Below are 15,162 nucleotides of genomic sequence, written 5' to 3' on the forward strand. Positions count from 1 at the left end.
ATCTCATAAATTAAAAAGTCATCTCTGCGCTCTCCTCCCGTCAATAAATGGCTCCGGATCAGAGCAGAATCCAATGTGACTCCAGGTGTTTATTCTTCCAGAAGGTCTGGATCTGCACCCGACTCTCTCCTCCGGAGCTAGCCAGCTCCGAGCAGCTCAGCAGCAGCAGGAACAGCAGGTCATCCCAGTAACTGAAACGTCGCTGGTGTGATTCCCTGTGACAAGTGTTGTAAAGTGCTTTGAGCGGTCAGTAGACTTAAAAAGTGCTATAGAAATGCAAATCCAACCGTTTGGACTTGCTGTTTGTCTCTAATACATAGTAAAGGAGAACGCCACCAATTTTAAAAGTAAATAAAAAATAAATAAAAGTCTTTTTTGCAAGTGTTGGCAGTACAACTGCACATATGTGAAACATTGTATGAAGCCTTTTGTGTCTCTGGAGGGAACTGTCAGATCGGATAAACTGCCTTGAGTGATGTCATATTGGTCCGTGTGGGGCTAATGGAAAAAGTCTGTCGGTGTGGAGTTAGAACGAAGTGAGCTTAGCGGACCTCTGTAGCTGCTGCTCACCTCTGCCACAGGCTCCAGACCACATTAGCTGATACTACTGCAACACACTGAATTACTGTCTTAACTGTCGACGGGTAGAGTTGGATTGTGTGTGATTTAGGTGCCAGGCTTTGACAAGGAAGAAGCATGTGTGGGAAAAACAGACGACGGTTCTGGCTCTGCTGCATCTATTTCAGCCCATCCTCGTCAGAAAAACAAACCATGTTTAGGCTACATTTCTTGTTGGGCAGCGACCTCTAGTGACCGTAGTAATTATTACGGCAGCAAAGGAGGAAGTCAGGTGAAGTAGTATAAAAATATATAAAGTCCATATAGGGAGGAGGCAGGGGGTGGACGGTCGGGTTAAACAAGCTCAGGACTCATTCAGGAGACCGCTGTACATGTCCAGTGTGAAACCAGAAGTCACCAGTCAGTTGGTTTAACCTACAAATGCAGTAAAGTGATGTCATGTATGTTCGTACAAGACGTAACTGCTATTATTAAAAAGTAATGTTATTTTAAGACAACCCATGATATTTTTCTAAACCTAACCAAACAGACAAAGCTCTGGTTCACCTGTCGATGGTACAATGCAGTGGCCATTTTGTTTTGGGAACAGTGATATATTGCTTTGGGAGTGACTGGCAGTCAACCTATTCAGTCGTCCAGGAATGAGGATGTGTTGTCTATTTTGATTGTGACAGTGGCAACACTACAGTGAAAGAGTAAGTAGGTGGAGTTGTATTTTAAGTCATGGTCATTTCTTCTCATAATGATAAAAACAATACAAACCTTGATAACGTTAGTCAGTTCTGTCACCATCCCCTCACCTCTTGTCCTCTGTATTTTGTATTCAGTTCTATTAAGTCGACCTGTTTCAGCATCCAATCTAGTTAATATGTACTTTTGCTTTGTCTTTTCCCTTTTTTTGGTAAATAAAAACCACCTTGTCTGTCCACCTGCTCTGTCCTTAACACAAAACATCCAAATGACCCATGAGGACTTCTGATGGGATTAATCAACATTTCAGTGGATGGGAGAAGCTCAACGTCATAGCATGAATCAAATATAGCGAGCATACAATATTACAGCAAAGTGTGCTGTTCATTGTGGTCATTCTGCTGCTGCTGAGAGTCAGTGAGATCATTTCTTTGGGCCTTTCAGTCTTTGTCTCTCACACACACACACACTTTTACAGTTTCGACACACATCGTGTGGTGCTGTCAACATCCAGCCTGTCCTATCGATTTGGTAAACAATGCAAAGAGCAAACAGAAGACAAACAGTTTCGACTGACACATTGTACAGACAGAGTGGTGAAAGGCAAGAGGTCAAAGGCCAGTCCAGGCTGAAGCTCGAGGATGTGCATATCAGAGCCTCTTTGAACACCATTATTTGGTAACAGGATTCAGGCTCAGGCTTTGTTGCAATCAGCAATACATAACATGAGCAATACATAACTTCCTCCTTAAGTCACTGCAATGCAGCTCACAGTAATCCTACAGGTACTAACTTCTTTCAGCTTTTAAAAGATGTCAACACTTTTCTCTTCACCATACCTTTGACTGCATGTTCCATCACTTTGATAATAATGGTAATGTGTACAGGCCAACATGAAAAGCATCATGTTGTAACACAGTCTCTGCTTTGCCCTCTCCTTTTCTCTGTCATGGTCACGCTCTAATTGATTCCGATGTCGGTATGGTTTGTTTGTGTGAGACAGAGCATGTGACCAGTCAGGGTCAGGCCTGGTGGTGCTGGATGGCTGGTTGTCCAGTTGGATTGAAGGGGAGGTGCAGATGGGGCAGGAGGAGGCCGACACCTCCCACAGCAGACATGCTGATGATAACCTGACAGTACAGGCCAGTGAACACATCACTGTGTTGACCTACAGTTATAACTATATGTCTGGAGGTCATCTGATACTAAAATGTGCCCATGCTTGATTTGGCCCAGAGATAAGTCTCCAGTGAGCGGCTGCCATCACTTGCAGCATAAAGCTTAGTTTAAAGGAAATCAAGGCTGCCCTCTAGTGGACAGATGTTGTTCCACCGATGTGACTGTCAGTCTGGACACTCACCACTGTCCCGAGTAGATGCTTTACGCCTTCACTCACTGTGATTCTGACAGATTCTGAGTTGGTTTTGTTCAACATGAGTTGATGTCTGCAATCCCACACAACTATAACGACTATCTTCATTATTGTTTTACAGCCTTTCTGCTGCCTACCCCTTAATATATAGTGTTATCTCCTGGTCACCTCTCGTCATAGGTTGCATGTCCTCTTTACCCTTCTCAGATTGTTTCATATTATTGCTTTAAGAGGGGTGGAATGTTAAACAGATAAATGTCTGTGTTGCACTTTCAGCCACACCAGAGGGCTTTTCATACTGCACACATCCACATGGCTCATATAGCTCATACAACTGAGCTACTGGGGCGCCCCATTACAGTATAAATCACTTTGGTGATCGAGACTTTTCCTCTAGATTTAAATTTAAAATTGTTCAACACTTTGGTTTTAGACCTGCTAAACTGAAATTGCCATTAGCCTCAGATGGATGTTGTGTTTAGTGATAGTTAGCAAACATTAGTATGCTAACATGCTAAACTAAGATGCTGAACATGGTAAACACTATACCTGCTATTATGAACATGCTGACATTTAGCTTAAAGCAAGAAGAACAACTCAGTCACCAGAATAATGTTTGTAGAGTACGTTTCTGCAGAGCACGATATGCTGAAACGCTGTGCTTATGATTTGGTTAGCTTTAAGCACAAAATCAACATGGTTAAGCTTAGGAAAAGATCATGCAGTCACTGGTTTGGCAGACTTCTCACCTGTAACTCCGCCTCCATCCCCTTTTCCTGATAGTGACAGTCATTAACATGTGATGTGAACGTGATAAGAAATGTATTGTTGAAATGTCAATACAGTACATATAACACGTACAAATGTGAATGTATCAGTGGTTTGCAGAAACTTAACCACCAACATTATACCCTGCTGATCACTGGGCCCGGACACACTAGCGTGATTTCAAACACAAATAATAAACCCGTTCTTTCTGTAGGCTAAATCATGATGAAACCAAAATGCTTCTCAGATCATGAGGCTTTCGCTAAACCAGTGAGACTGATGTGTAAAAAGAATCAGGACACAGACAAGTTGAAGTTTATTTCAGCACTTTTAATAATTACTCAGAGAGGCACAAATACAATTTACAGGGCTACCCTCCTCTATATGTGCGCCCACAAGCGACTTCCTGTTCCAGCCTGTGAGGCCTGCTGGCTGAGCCAGACAACAGCAGCAACACAAACAGCTTCATCTCACAACAGTATGCATAAGGAACACACACACTCATACACACAATTCTGCTGGTCCTCTCACTTAGCAGAGGCTTTTTTCCTTTCATGAATCCACATGTAACATCAGTTCTTGAAAGAGAGATGCGATTAAACATGTTTTTACTCCTTCAGCCGAGCCTCAGTGACACCTTGAGGTAGATATCATTCTCCAGTCACCTCAAACATTAGAGCTGTGAAACCCACACACTGCTGACGATCCTATTTTCCTCTTTTTCTTTATATTTAGCATCTTCTCGTTAAGGTTTCATGTATGTTATGTTTTATTCCTGCACAGCTAGCGCTATTCAGCTCAGTAACCAAATTATAAACAAGGAAACTTCTTTAATAATTTATCTTTACAATGTTCAATGTTTCAAACTTCTTAGAACTAGACAATTTTAGGTTTACACAAACATAACTGTTTTATCTTTGGTGCCTAAAATATAAAACTGAATAAGGAAACTGAAATATGAACTTCATGTAGTGACAGAGATATTTAAACAATTCATTTGTTCCCCTGGTTGCTTCATTCAGTTTCTTAACACTTCTGAGAGGTATCCTGAGGGGTTTTCAGTGTGTTGTACATGTTGTGTTTCTGGTGGGTTCGGGACAAAACACAAAACAAGTGCTGCCGTCTTCACACATATACCGCCTCTCTCTGCCTCCTTCCATAAAAATCACACAAAGAAAAATTAACACTTAAAGTAACAGAAGGTCAATGATAATGCAACAAACACCACAGAGACCATAACTATATAGTAACACAGGCATACATTAACAACTGAACAACACAACAAAACACGGATGTTGCATGACTGACAGTCAGAGATCGACGTTCCCCTGCGAAGAACTACAGGAAAACACGACTCACTGCTTTACAAAATACTGCACAGCTAATTTCAAAAAGAAACTGTGGAGGTACACATGAGGGAAGGTTCAATCTGTCTGCTTCTTTCCTCCGACACAAAAGTCGATGAGGTGTAAGATGGTGTGAAATGCCCAGGAAAATGCACTATTAGTTGCATTTGCTTGTTTATTCATATGCAGAATTTAAGAAGAATTCTGGCTCTGTTGTAAAATAAACTTCATTTTATGGGTTTCTAAAGATTAAAGACCGTCAAAGCAGTAGCTACTATATGGCCATAATAATACTTCCACAGTTTCTTTCATTTTGGCACTTTTTCTCCTACACATGCTCAGAACAAGTCGTCTATTCAGTCTGGGGCGCAAAGCCTAACGAGTTTATGTTTGGTAAAATATTATTAAAAAAAACAATGAAACATGAGTGAGTATTACGTAGCGTGGAGTTACTTCCTGCATCCTTTTTCATGAGCTCATGTGTCAGTATGTCACTCCACTTAAGTCAGAAGGATGTAGTGGTGGATTGACCAGAGCAAAGTGTCACTGTCGGCGAGTATGTGATGAATTAAGTGCTGAAAGATCGGTAGTGCAAAGTCAACAGTGCTGTAACTACGTCCATATGGGAAGAATTAAACTAATTCATGTGTCAATTTGTGCTTTCACATTTTAAAAAGGATACTTTGATAAATGCCAACAATTCTGAAGGCAAATTAAAGATTTAATGTGCGGACCAATTAGCCAGTCTAATATCTGATTAACCTACTGCACGCTGTCAAACAGCCCTTGAATTTAAAAAAAATCTAGTTATTCCTAACTGAGCACTACTTCAGACACCATAAATATGTATACATGTGCATTTCATATGTCTTTTATAAAGATTACAAAGGGAGCTAGAACATGAGCTATGGCTATATTTCCCTATTAAAACAATAGTGTTCTGTGAGGGTGGAAATTGTTGACCTGCAAGTATCAGTACTCAACATCACCACCTAAATGAAGGTGATCCAACGTTTGGTGCCTGTTCAGGTCAAAAAGCTCAGAACACTACGACTACAGATGCTGCTCTAAGGTGGAGCTTTCAGCTATAGACAGGCTCTACTGTGCAACCTAACAGGGTGTTTCAGCAGCTCCTAATCTGTAGTTGAGACTGAAAGCAGTTTCTTCAAATCTATTTGAAATGAAAACATTACGCACATATGGTGATGCAGACCATACAGATCACCAAACTGTATCTGATTATTAAATATTCAGCATGTGTTATTATGAATGACCTTCCTACACAAAGCCATTCTGTAACTTCCTCTCTGTCCATGTTTTTCTCAGGTCCAGCAAACCTCCAAGAGTCGAGCACACCACACAACATGAAAGACTATGAGGTTCATATCAACAGCACACATTCACTCCTTTGCTTATCTGTACACAGTGAGTGTCAGTAACTTGACAACATCAACACAAGAGGGAAAGAATATGAAAATGTAACAGAACAGAACAATGTTTCCAGAGTTAAATGAACAATATAAAGTGTCTCTATGCTCTATCTTCCATGTGTAGGGGTACAGTGGCCCAGCGTGGACACACACTGTGCTCGTACTCTCAGCCAGTCAACTGATTCAACCATAACTGTTTCCTTCATCCTGAGGGCCTTCAATCACAAGTGGTCCCGCCTTCCAACAACCCCCGCCCCTTCATAAAACCAAATTAGGCTTCTTCCCCCGAAAATGCCCGGTGACTGGTATCCATGGCAACAGCCCATGTGTGCAGGGTGGGGCATGAGAGTTTTTTCTTTAAGAGTAGATAGTAATGACTTCACGGCCACCGCCTCGCACCAGGAGGACCCGGTTCAGACCCTCCAGGAGAACCTCCAGGAACTCCATGTCTGAGACAGCAGTCAAGGTAGAAAACATACAGAGACTTAAACAGAGTGCAGTAACACATCATGTCTGTCCACTCCACCCTCATTTCTACTGCGGCTGTCCATCACAATGAGCTTTTCACTACAGTTAGGCCATTTAGGGGCAGTGAAAATCCAGTAGTTAAGGAGCTACTTAATCACTTAACTGGAGTCTTGTTTGTGTCACCTGTTGACTACAAGTCCAGTACTGATTCTGTTAGAGCTCTGGTTTTGTCTCCACCAACTTCTCAGGGACATATCATATCCACTATGTTCACCAGCTAATCTGAGCTGTGTCTCACTGCTGCTTGCTGCTGAGCAGGTAGGAGCTTTTAGGAACATTTTTAACTGAAAACAGCTGCTTGATGCTGCTGGAAACTTATTTTTCTCTGTTGGCTCATCACAACAAGGATACAGTTTTCATCCCCTCCTCTGTTCCTCGGTGGTCCGGGCATGTTGAGCAGAACCAGGTGAGCTCCCTGCGACTTGTTGACCACCACCTCATTCAGCTTGACAGCTGTGTGCATCCGACGAACATTTGACTGGTTCCTAGTTTGACAGGAAGGTCAGAATGAGAAACAACAGCACTGAAGGAAAACATTAATGACCAGACTAAACTACACTAAACCCTAAATCTCCAATAATATCAAAATCGGAACAGTCATGAAATGAAGTTGTTTCTAAGACTTGTTCAGTACTTCATCAAATGTATCGCCCTGCGATAAAGACTTTCTTTATGATGGGAGTCTGTAGAGGATTTGATACCAGTAATCCAAGAATCTCCATGACTACAATAGTCCTTTTTCACAACAGACATTTTTACTCATCACAGCAGAAAAAACACAGGTGTTACTAATAACATTAATGTCTCTCTCACCCCATTTACACCTTGTATTAAAATGCGATCTGTATCCAGATAAGTTATCCAGATAATAAACGATTCAATCTTTCCTTGGCATTCACACCTGGTATTTTTATCCCTTCTTATTATCCTCATTTAGATCGGATCTCTGCCCTCAGGAGCAAAGCCTGCCTGTGAGTAATTTGAGGTCACCACAGCCCCAGACTCCCTCAAAAAAATCACAGAGTTTTGTAGGTTGTTGCGTTAGGGGAAACTCAATAAACTTTGTGAGATGCTGTCTCAACAAATTCCTAATTATTTATCCCCTCTTGTAAATTCGGCAAACATAATACATTAAGTTATTCCTCTCTTGCTACCGGTCTGTTCTGTTATAGAGAACTGTACTGCCTAGATAAATTGTATGCATTATTAAAGGCAGATCAGTTGCACAGATTATTAGTTATTTCTTACTGCCATCATTTCCAAGTTTTCCACCCATATTGCTTTATTTTTACAGTTTTGTTGAATAATAATAACACATCTTTAGGTGCTTACATAGCACAGATTAGACGTGTGATCAGTAATCAGAAACGTCTCTCTTTCAGCCTTCTCACTTACTCACTCTCTAAATTTGAACAGCATATATAAAACATTTATGTTCGCTAAAAGCAAATATCTGCATATCTGTTGTATACAGCTGCCAGCACGTTGTACAGATTGCGTTTACACGTGGCTGCTAAGATCTGAACACAATGCGAGCCAGACTACCTTCACATGTGATCAGGCAGATCCAATCACGTCCTGATCAGGTCACATTTTAGCCTTGCATTTACACTCGTTTTTCCTTTTCTGGATACAGAGCACATTTTAATGCCAGGTGTACATGGGGTCTCCGTTCAATTCAAGTTTCCCAGTAAGACATGATAGTGTGACAGTGAGCCAGACACACACTATCACAACCCTGAAACTGAAGCAGCTATATCAATTCAGCCATCATTCATTTTTTTATCCACACCTGTGCTTTACCTCCTGTCACATGTAAAATGTCCTCTGTGTGACAACATGGCAGCACTCCAGAGTAAAATAGGAGCTGCACATTGGAAAATCCTTCACTTATGCCCTTCACTTTAAAGTAGAAACTCACGGAGAACAAGCTCTCTTATTCAAGAGTTGCTTGTTTGTGAGGTTAAACAACAGAAAAACTGAAGAAACAAGCTGTTTTTCTGACTTGCTTATGAATGAAAACATCACAAATATACTGTGTACTTCTAGACAAAGAAACCTTATATAACACATAATCATTGTATTAATAACATTCATTTAGTAAAAGCATTCTGTATGTTAGCCTCAAACACAAATGAGAAAACAAAGCATGGTTACGGGACTGAAGCGTATTGAATTCCAAATAAAGAGACAACATTTGAAGACAAAGGGGACATGCAGTATCACACCCTGACCTCCAACATGATCTCATTATCATTATAGTTTAGTTTGTCATAGCCAATTGCACATGCTGTAGTCAAACTAACTGTATCCTGTTTATTAATAGCATCTCTTTAAATGTTGTCTCTTCATTGTCACCTTCACAATGTTAGACCACAAAGCAATAAAGCACATGACGTCAAACTGCCAGAAGCCAAATGACATTAAGGAGAAAAACAAGACAATTCAACAAAATTCTGCTTTCCATTCTACTGAACAAGAGAAACATTTCTATTGTAATGTCAAGACCAAATGAACAGCTTTGTCTTTGCTAATCACCAAAAGCTCAATGGAAAGCACAAGTTTGCACATGCGTGTACAGAATGTCATGAATGTTACATGCAAATTAAATCAGTAAAGGCTTTTTCATGCTGGAACAGGACGTCCATGCACATTAGGACACAGAAATACACAGAGGTACGAGCACATGAGCTGGAGGACATTGAACAAAGCTACAGTCACCACAGCAGCAGTACACACATACAGCCTAGGGCAAAGAGAATGCGACTTACAGACTCTCCCACTCTCTAGAAGGAGGAAAATGGGACAGAACAACAGAAACAGGCTTAGATGCTTCCTACATCAGCTCTCCAGCTCTCTCCACCACACTGCGTGCGTCCAACTGTCCCAAATGGCGGGTCGTGACACCCTAAAGTGACCCAGGTAAACCCCAGGAGGTGACACGGGGTTGTTTGATGTAAATGGTGAGGCTTGGTGAAGATTAGCCTTCACTTCTTCCTGTCCTGTGAGACTTTATGATGTGATGACTAATTTAAAGTTAAACCTTTATAAGCCAATAGAAGTAGACTGGGACACACCTGATGATGTCCACACACTGATCATATTGACAGTATGGGATGAGAAGGTGTTAGTCTAAACGGCAATAAGGTGTGCGTATGGTCAGCGTGGTCTGGCCATGCACTAAGACTGAAATGGCTGGAAGTGTACACACATGCGCACACACACCAAATGCAGCCTGAATGCGCACGCCATGCAGACAGTTGTCCCATTTCACCCTGTCAGCCTCATCACTGCTACTGCTACAACTACACATGCTGTCCTCCTGCACTGAGGCTTTGGCACCATCCTGAAGGATTGTCACTATTGTATGAGCTGCATTTAATCCTCAGATAGTTTGGATATTTTGACATTTAAAACATGGGAAAAGCAATTCAAAATGGTGCAAATGTCTCTCACAAGGCACATGCAACAACAATATATTATGTACCACCACCTTTACAATATATTTCAGTAGCATATACAGTAGACTTTTGGGAATGGATCAAAACTTTTTCATATTTTAAGCTCCTAAGATACAAATGTAAAGGTCGTTTTTTGTTAAAAAATAATAATACTTACGGTTTCATGTTAAACAGGTCGCGCACAGCCACATTAGCGTTGCACTCGCGGTTACGATTCCGCTCTGTGAAGAGCTTGTCCTTTGTCCAGGTCATGTGAACCCGCTCAGGCCCACTTTCTGCTTTGTCATTTATGGCGGCGTGAGACGCTGTGTTTCTGTCATGGATGAGCTGGGCCTGGAGAGAAGGGAGAGAGAGGGGTGAGGAAATCGGATATCAACCAGAAGATTTTTAGGGGAGAGACCAGAGGAAACACAATGAACAGAAGACATTTAAACAAGGAAACAACAACCAGGATGCTAAGTCCAAGATAATACCAGAAAGTCAAAAGAAAACTATTTATGGGGGGTAACAGGAAGAACAATTGGAGAAGGAGGAAGGTAAGTAAGGTATCAAAAACAGATGAATGATTAATTAAAGTAACAGATTGGCCAGCATGGATAATTAGAAAGTGGGACAAAGGGAAACCAAACCATTTCCTTCTACATATTGATAAAGCTGGGCAAAACCATGCTCAAAAATGGGAATAATACAAACCTGTTCAACAAGGATCATAAAGGAGCTAATACACACTGGGCATCATAAGACAATATTTCTCCAGGCAGGCTGAAGGTGCCCCCAAGCAAGGGTTGAAACACAACATGTATGTGGTGGTGAAAATGAACCAGGCTGGGAAGGTAAGGTGTGGTGTCAACCAAGTGTTCAAATTGCATACAGGGCCTCCAGAGATTATTGCACATGTTCAAAATATGTTATCTTAGCCTATATAAAGCAGGTGTAGAAGCATAGGATGCAGGGATAATGCAAGACAGCATAGCATAGCAGAGTAGGATCAATACACAGCATTATTAGAATAAAGTATCATTTGGCTTAATTATATTTGATGAGGGCTGGGCAATATATCCATATTTTATAGATGAGACTATGTATGGTCTTAGATTTTGGACATTGTTGTCATTTTGATATGACATGTTGTCTTTTCCTGTTTTAAAGGCTGAAATACAGTAAAGTGATAAATGGTAAATGGAATTGCATTTCTATATTGCTTTTATATTCATTCCATTCACACACACATTCGTACACTGATGGCAGAGGCTGCCATGCAAGGTGCCAACTGCTCATCAGGAGCAATTTGGGGTTCAGTATCTTGCCCAAGGATACCTCGAGCTACAGCCGCCCCATGTCATTTTCTGAAATTATCAGCCTGTTCTACTTGTTCTAATACTTGCCTTTAACCAGTTAATCATTTTATCCATATCACAGATCATTATTTATCAATCATCAACTCTTAATCGAGGCCAGTCCTAGCATTTATGAAGTGCTTTTGACGATATCTCAAAATACTGAGATGTACAGTATATTATGTATCACAACATTGCCAAAAAATATTGTAATATTATTTGAAGGCCATATCACCCAGCCCTACATTTGAGAATGGCTTTCTTCATTTCTGTTTCTGTGACTGTGCTACAGAATACAAAGCCAACAGTTATATAACCACAGCACAATGCCTTTATTATCATCCGTCATCATCATTTGTTTTTGTATGTATGGGTGTTCATTTTCTGTAAGATATTCTGAACACTGGTTACAGGTGTGAGTGTGAGGAGATGACTGGGGTCAGGACTTTGTTTAAGCTAAACTGAAAAAAGTGGGCCCAGTATTGTCAAGTCAGAACAGTGAGAATAAAAGACTCCTGGGTGAAAAGTACTTGTAAATTGTTCCTGAAGTCTACAGCCTGATAGCAGCCCTGTGAGGCAGTAGTGATCATTTAACGACAGTACAAAATGGGGCTGTTTATTAAACAGACTCAGTCTCAACTTTCATCTGGTACACTCTAGATGCACTAACTCTTTGTCAACATTAGCATTCAGCTCAAAGAACAACTGAGCTGAATTAGATCTGACCTTGTAGTGCAAGTAGACCTCATGACATCAGTTATCAGGACAATTTGCAAAAAGTCAAAGATCATTTTCAGGTTTCTGAGACAATACTGTCCACTCTTTCCACTCACATTTTGTAGGGGGGTGGGGATGAGGTGGGATTATGGGGGTACTGTAATGGGAAGTCAGGCAGCAGTTTCAGGGTGCAGCTGGCTGGTATTCACAAAGCAGCTCTTAATGACAGTAATGCAAAGTAAGTAGCACCGCTGTTGGGCCAGTCTGGACTGGTGGTTAAACTGTGAGATATACAAGATGGATGCTATCTGTTATCATGAACTTGACTGTTTATAAAGTTGTATTGCCGATGACCTTTCCCAACAGGGCTAATGGCACAGGTTTTACAGAGATACAATAACTAGCTTGTAGTCCTGGGCTGACTACGACTTCACACTGGTGCCTTCTATGTACACCAACTGGTTTTATCCAGCTGGAGCTGCACCAGAGCAGCTTTATCCCTGACGTAACTCATCTTGTAAGTACCCTGAACTAGCACTAGCACATAGTATGAACATGGTATATCAGCCATGACCAGATGCCTTTGATAAGCCCACACTGAGAAGGTTATGAAGCACTATGGATTATCCAGATGATATAACTATTTAGGCCTATCTTATAGAAGCTACAGTAACTCCCACTCTTTTGCAGAGGAGGCTTGAAATAAGTGCCAACATTCACAACAGTAAGTCTCGTCAGCAAATGTGAGCATAATTATTGTATAGTGAGGACAACATAATTTAGACAAAAACTTCAATTAACTACAACTTGATCATTTCCTACATGCTCATAACTGTAAAAGACTTACTTTCTCCGACTTCTGGTTTAAAGTCAGAATTCTGAGAATAAAGGTTAGAACTCAAATTATTGTTTCACAATGGCCCTAATCCTCCTTCGTACACTTCTCTTTGCAAAGGCCAGTCTTTATATAGTTCAGTAACTATGGCCACATTCAGATTTTAAACTCTAGCAGCATTACTACTCCATCATCCTTCACATATTTACTGTATAGGCATCACATGTCCACACTAGAGAAAAATAGGTTCAAAATGTCTGATGGATTACTTGCACATCTATTTTATTTTAAACCATGCTGATGATAAACGTCATTGAAAAAGTCAAACTGTAGCCAAAGATCCAGCTTTGTGAAGACGGGCCCGTGAGTCTAACAATGAGGGACAGTGGGTTGACAAAATCGTCTACCTCATCCTCCTGAGTGTCCTCCATCATTGAGGACTGTTGGCTGAGGTCGGCGCCCTGGGCAGCGCCCTGGTTCTTCCTCCGGATCGAGCTACGCGATTCGTCAGTGATACTCTGAATCTGAGCGGTGTGGTGTGGCCCAGAGAGGTGACGGCAGATGAACAAGGAAAGGGGCCAATTGTCATATTAACGCAGTGGTAGGCCAGATTTGACCAAAATACTGTTTAGAGTCAACTATGAAGTCTGTTATTTATAGCAAAATAACTAAAAAGCTTGTTTTAAATTCTTTATAATCTGGCCTGTGTGATATTGAAGCTACTTAGTTGGGTTGTGACTAACAGGGAGAAAAATGAATGACATTCTGTAACAATAGATGTCATTTTCCTGATCTTATTAGTGTCTAATCTAAGACACACTATAAAAACAAAACATTCTCTTGTGTTGAATTGGAAAGCAGTTAGCGAGACAAAGCGACTGTGAGTGCAAGCTTGTGTAGATGAGGTGTACATTACCTCTCTCTCCCTCTCAGTCCTGGAAAGTTGCATCTGTTTCAGCATCTGAGACCTCTGCTCCATCACCAGCGTCTTCTCATAGGTGAAGGCTGAGATGTCATTATCATGCTGCACAGGAGAGGACAGAAACACACTCATCAATACAATATGGAGCAACAGGAAACTTAACACAAAACCTCTGCCAACACTGCGGAGCCTCCACAGCAGTTTGTTCATTTTCTGTCTTTTCAGGTTTATCTTACTTTTTGGGAACCATACTAAAGACTTAAGTCCCAGATACAATAGAAATATCAAAGTGTATTCACTGATCCTATGTATACTATGTATACTTCCAGATTTGACCCAAAAATATTGCCAAAAAGATGAAAAAGTAAATAAAATATGTTAATTTATAAAACAGTCATGAATGAAATTACAAAACAGGGTTTTGTTGCATGAAGTATTGGTCAATTGAACGTAGTTGAAAAGGAAACACAGATTTTCTGTTTATTTCTTCGTCTTCTTGATAAACATTCTCGACATATGATGCCACTGTATGAGAGGCCCATCAGCCTAATTCCAAAGTAGTAATGCATCACTATCATTACAGGATGTTATCCAGTTCTAGTCTCACCATCTCCACCACTTCCACTTCTGCATCCAGTCGCAGGTGGTAAAGGAACATCTGGAGATCTTTCTTCATTTGGATGCTGTTGTCATCCATCTGGGCCACAGTGAAGATACGCATCTTACACTTCCTCCACACCTGGAGGAGGAGGACACACATTTATTATGGAGGAAAATAAAATAAAAAAATGTTGGAACATCAGTCAGAGGTCGATGGATGGATTAGTGTGGTAAACTGAGCGGGGGGGGGGCCGAAGTGATGTCATTGTCAAAGATGGGGAATTCATAGATGGTTGATGAGTATGACAGCAGGAGTGCATGAATATGAAGAGAAGAATGAAAAAAAATATGAGAAAAAGAAAATAATTTGAGAAAAGGATGTCTCAGAGGGAGAACCCACACCAACCTTGTGCTGTCGCAGCAGGAAGGGCAGCAGCATCAGCATGCCTCCATCGTGAACCACCCACCACACGTCGATGGTGCCCTCCCCCAGGCGGTCCTGGTTGGTGGGAAAACTGTCCACATTCTTAGCCACAAGCAAGGCATGATGGGTCGCTGTGGTCTCCCTCACCGTCTC

At 41.1% G+C, this 15,162-nt stretch overlaps 1 protein-coding gene across 3 annotated transcripts in view; it reads right to left on the reverse strand.

Annotated features, from left to right (window-relative positions):
- Window positions 1–3,718: 3,718 nt before the first annotated feature.
- Window positions 3,719–15,162, reverse strand: part of slc12a7b (solute carrier family 12 member 7b) — a 62,025-nt gene continuing 50,581 nt past the window's right edge. The window contains exons 19-26 of one of the 3 annotated variants that reach the window (XM_073488450.1): window positions 14,992–15,161; window positions 14,593–14,724; window positions 13,980–14,087; window positions 13,471–13,587; window positions 10,332–10,507; window positions 9,485–9,499; window positions 7,065–7,198; window positions 3,719–6,634 (exon numbers count right to left, since the gene is read on the reverse strand). In XM_073488450.1, the coding sequence (XP_073344551.1) occupies window positions 6,543–6,634; window positions 7,065–7,198; window positions 9,485–9,499; window positions 10,332–10,507; window positions 13,471–13,587; window positions 13,980–14,087; window positions 14,593–14,724; window positions 14,992–15,161 (944 nt within the window). In that variant the 3' untranslated portion in view covers window positions 3,719–6,542. The remainder of the gene's footprint in view (window positions 6,635–7,064; window positions 7,199–9,484; window positions 9,500–10,331; window positions 10,508–13,470; window positions 13,588–13,979; window positions 14,088–14,592; window positions 14,725–14,991; window position 15,162) is intronic. The other 2 variants (XM_073488448.1, XM_073488449.1) reach the window with 2 other exon arrangements.

Source organism: Pagrus major, chromosome 19, assembly GCF_040436345.1.
Source record: "Pagrus major chromosome 19, Pma_NU_1.0".
Lineage (NCBI taxonomy): Eukaryota > Metazoa > Chordata > Actinopteri > Spariformes > Sparidae > Pagrus > Pagrus major.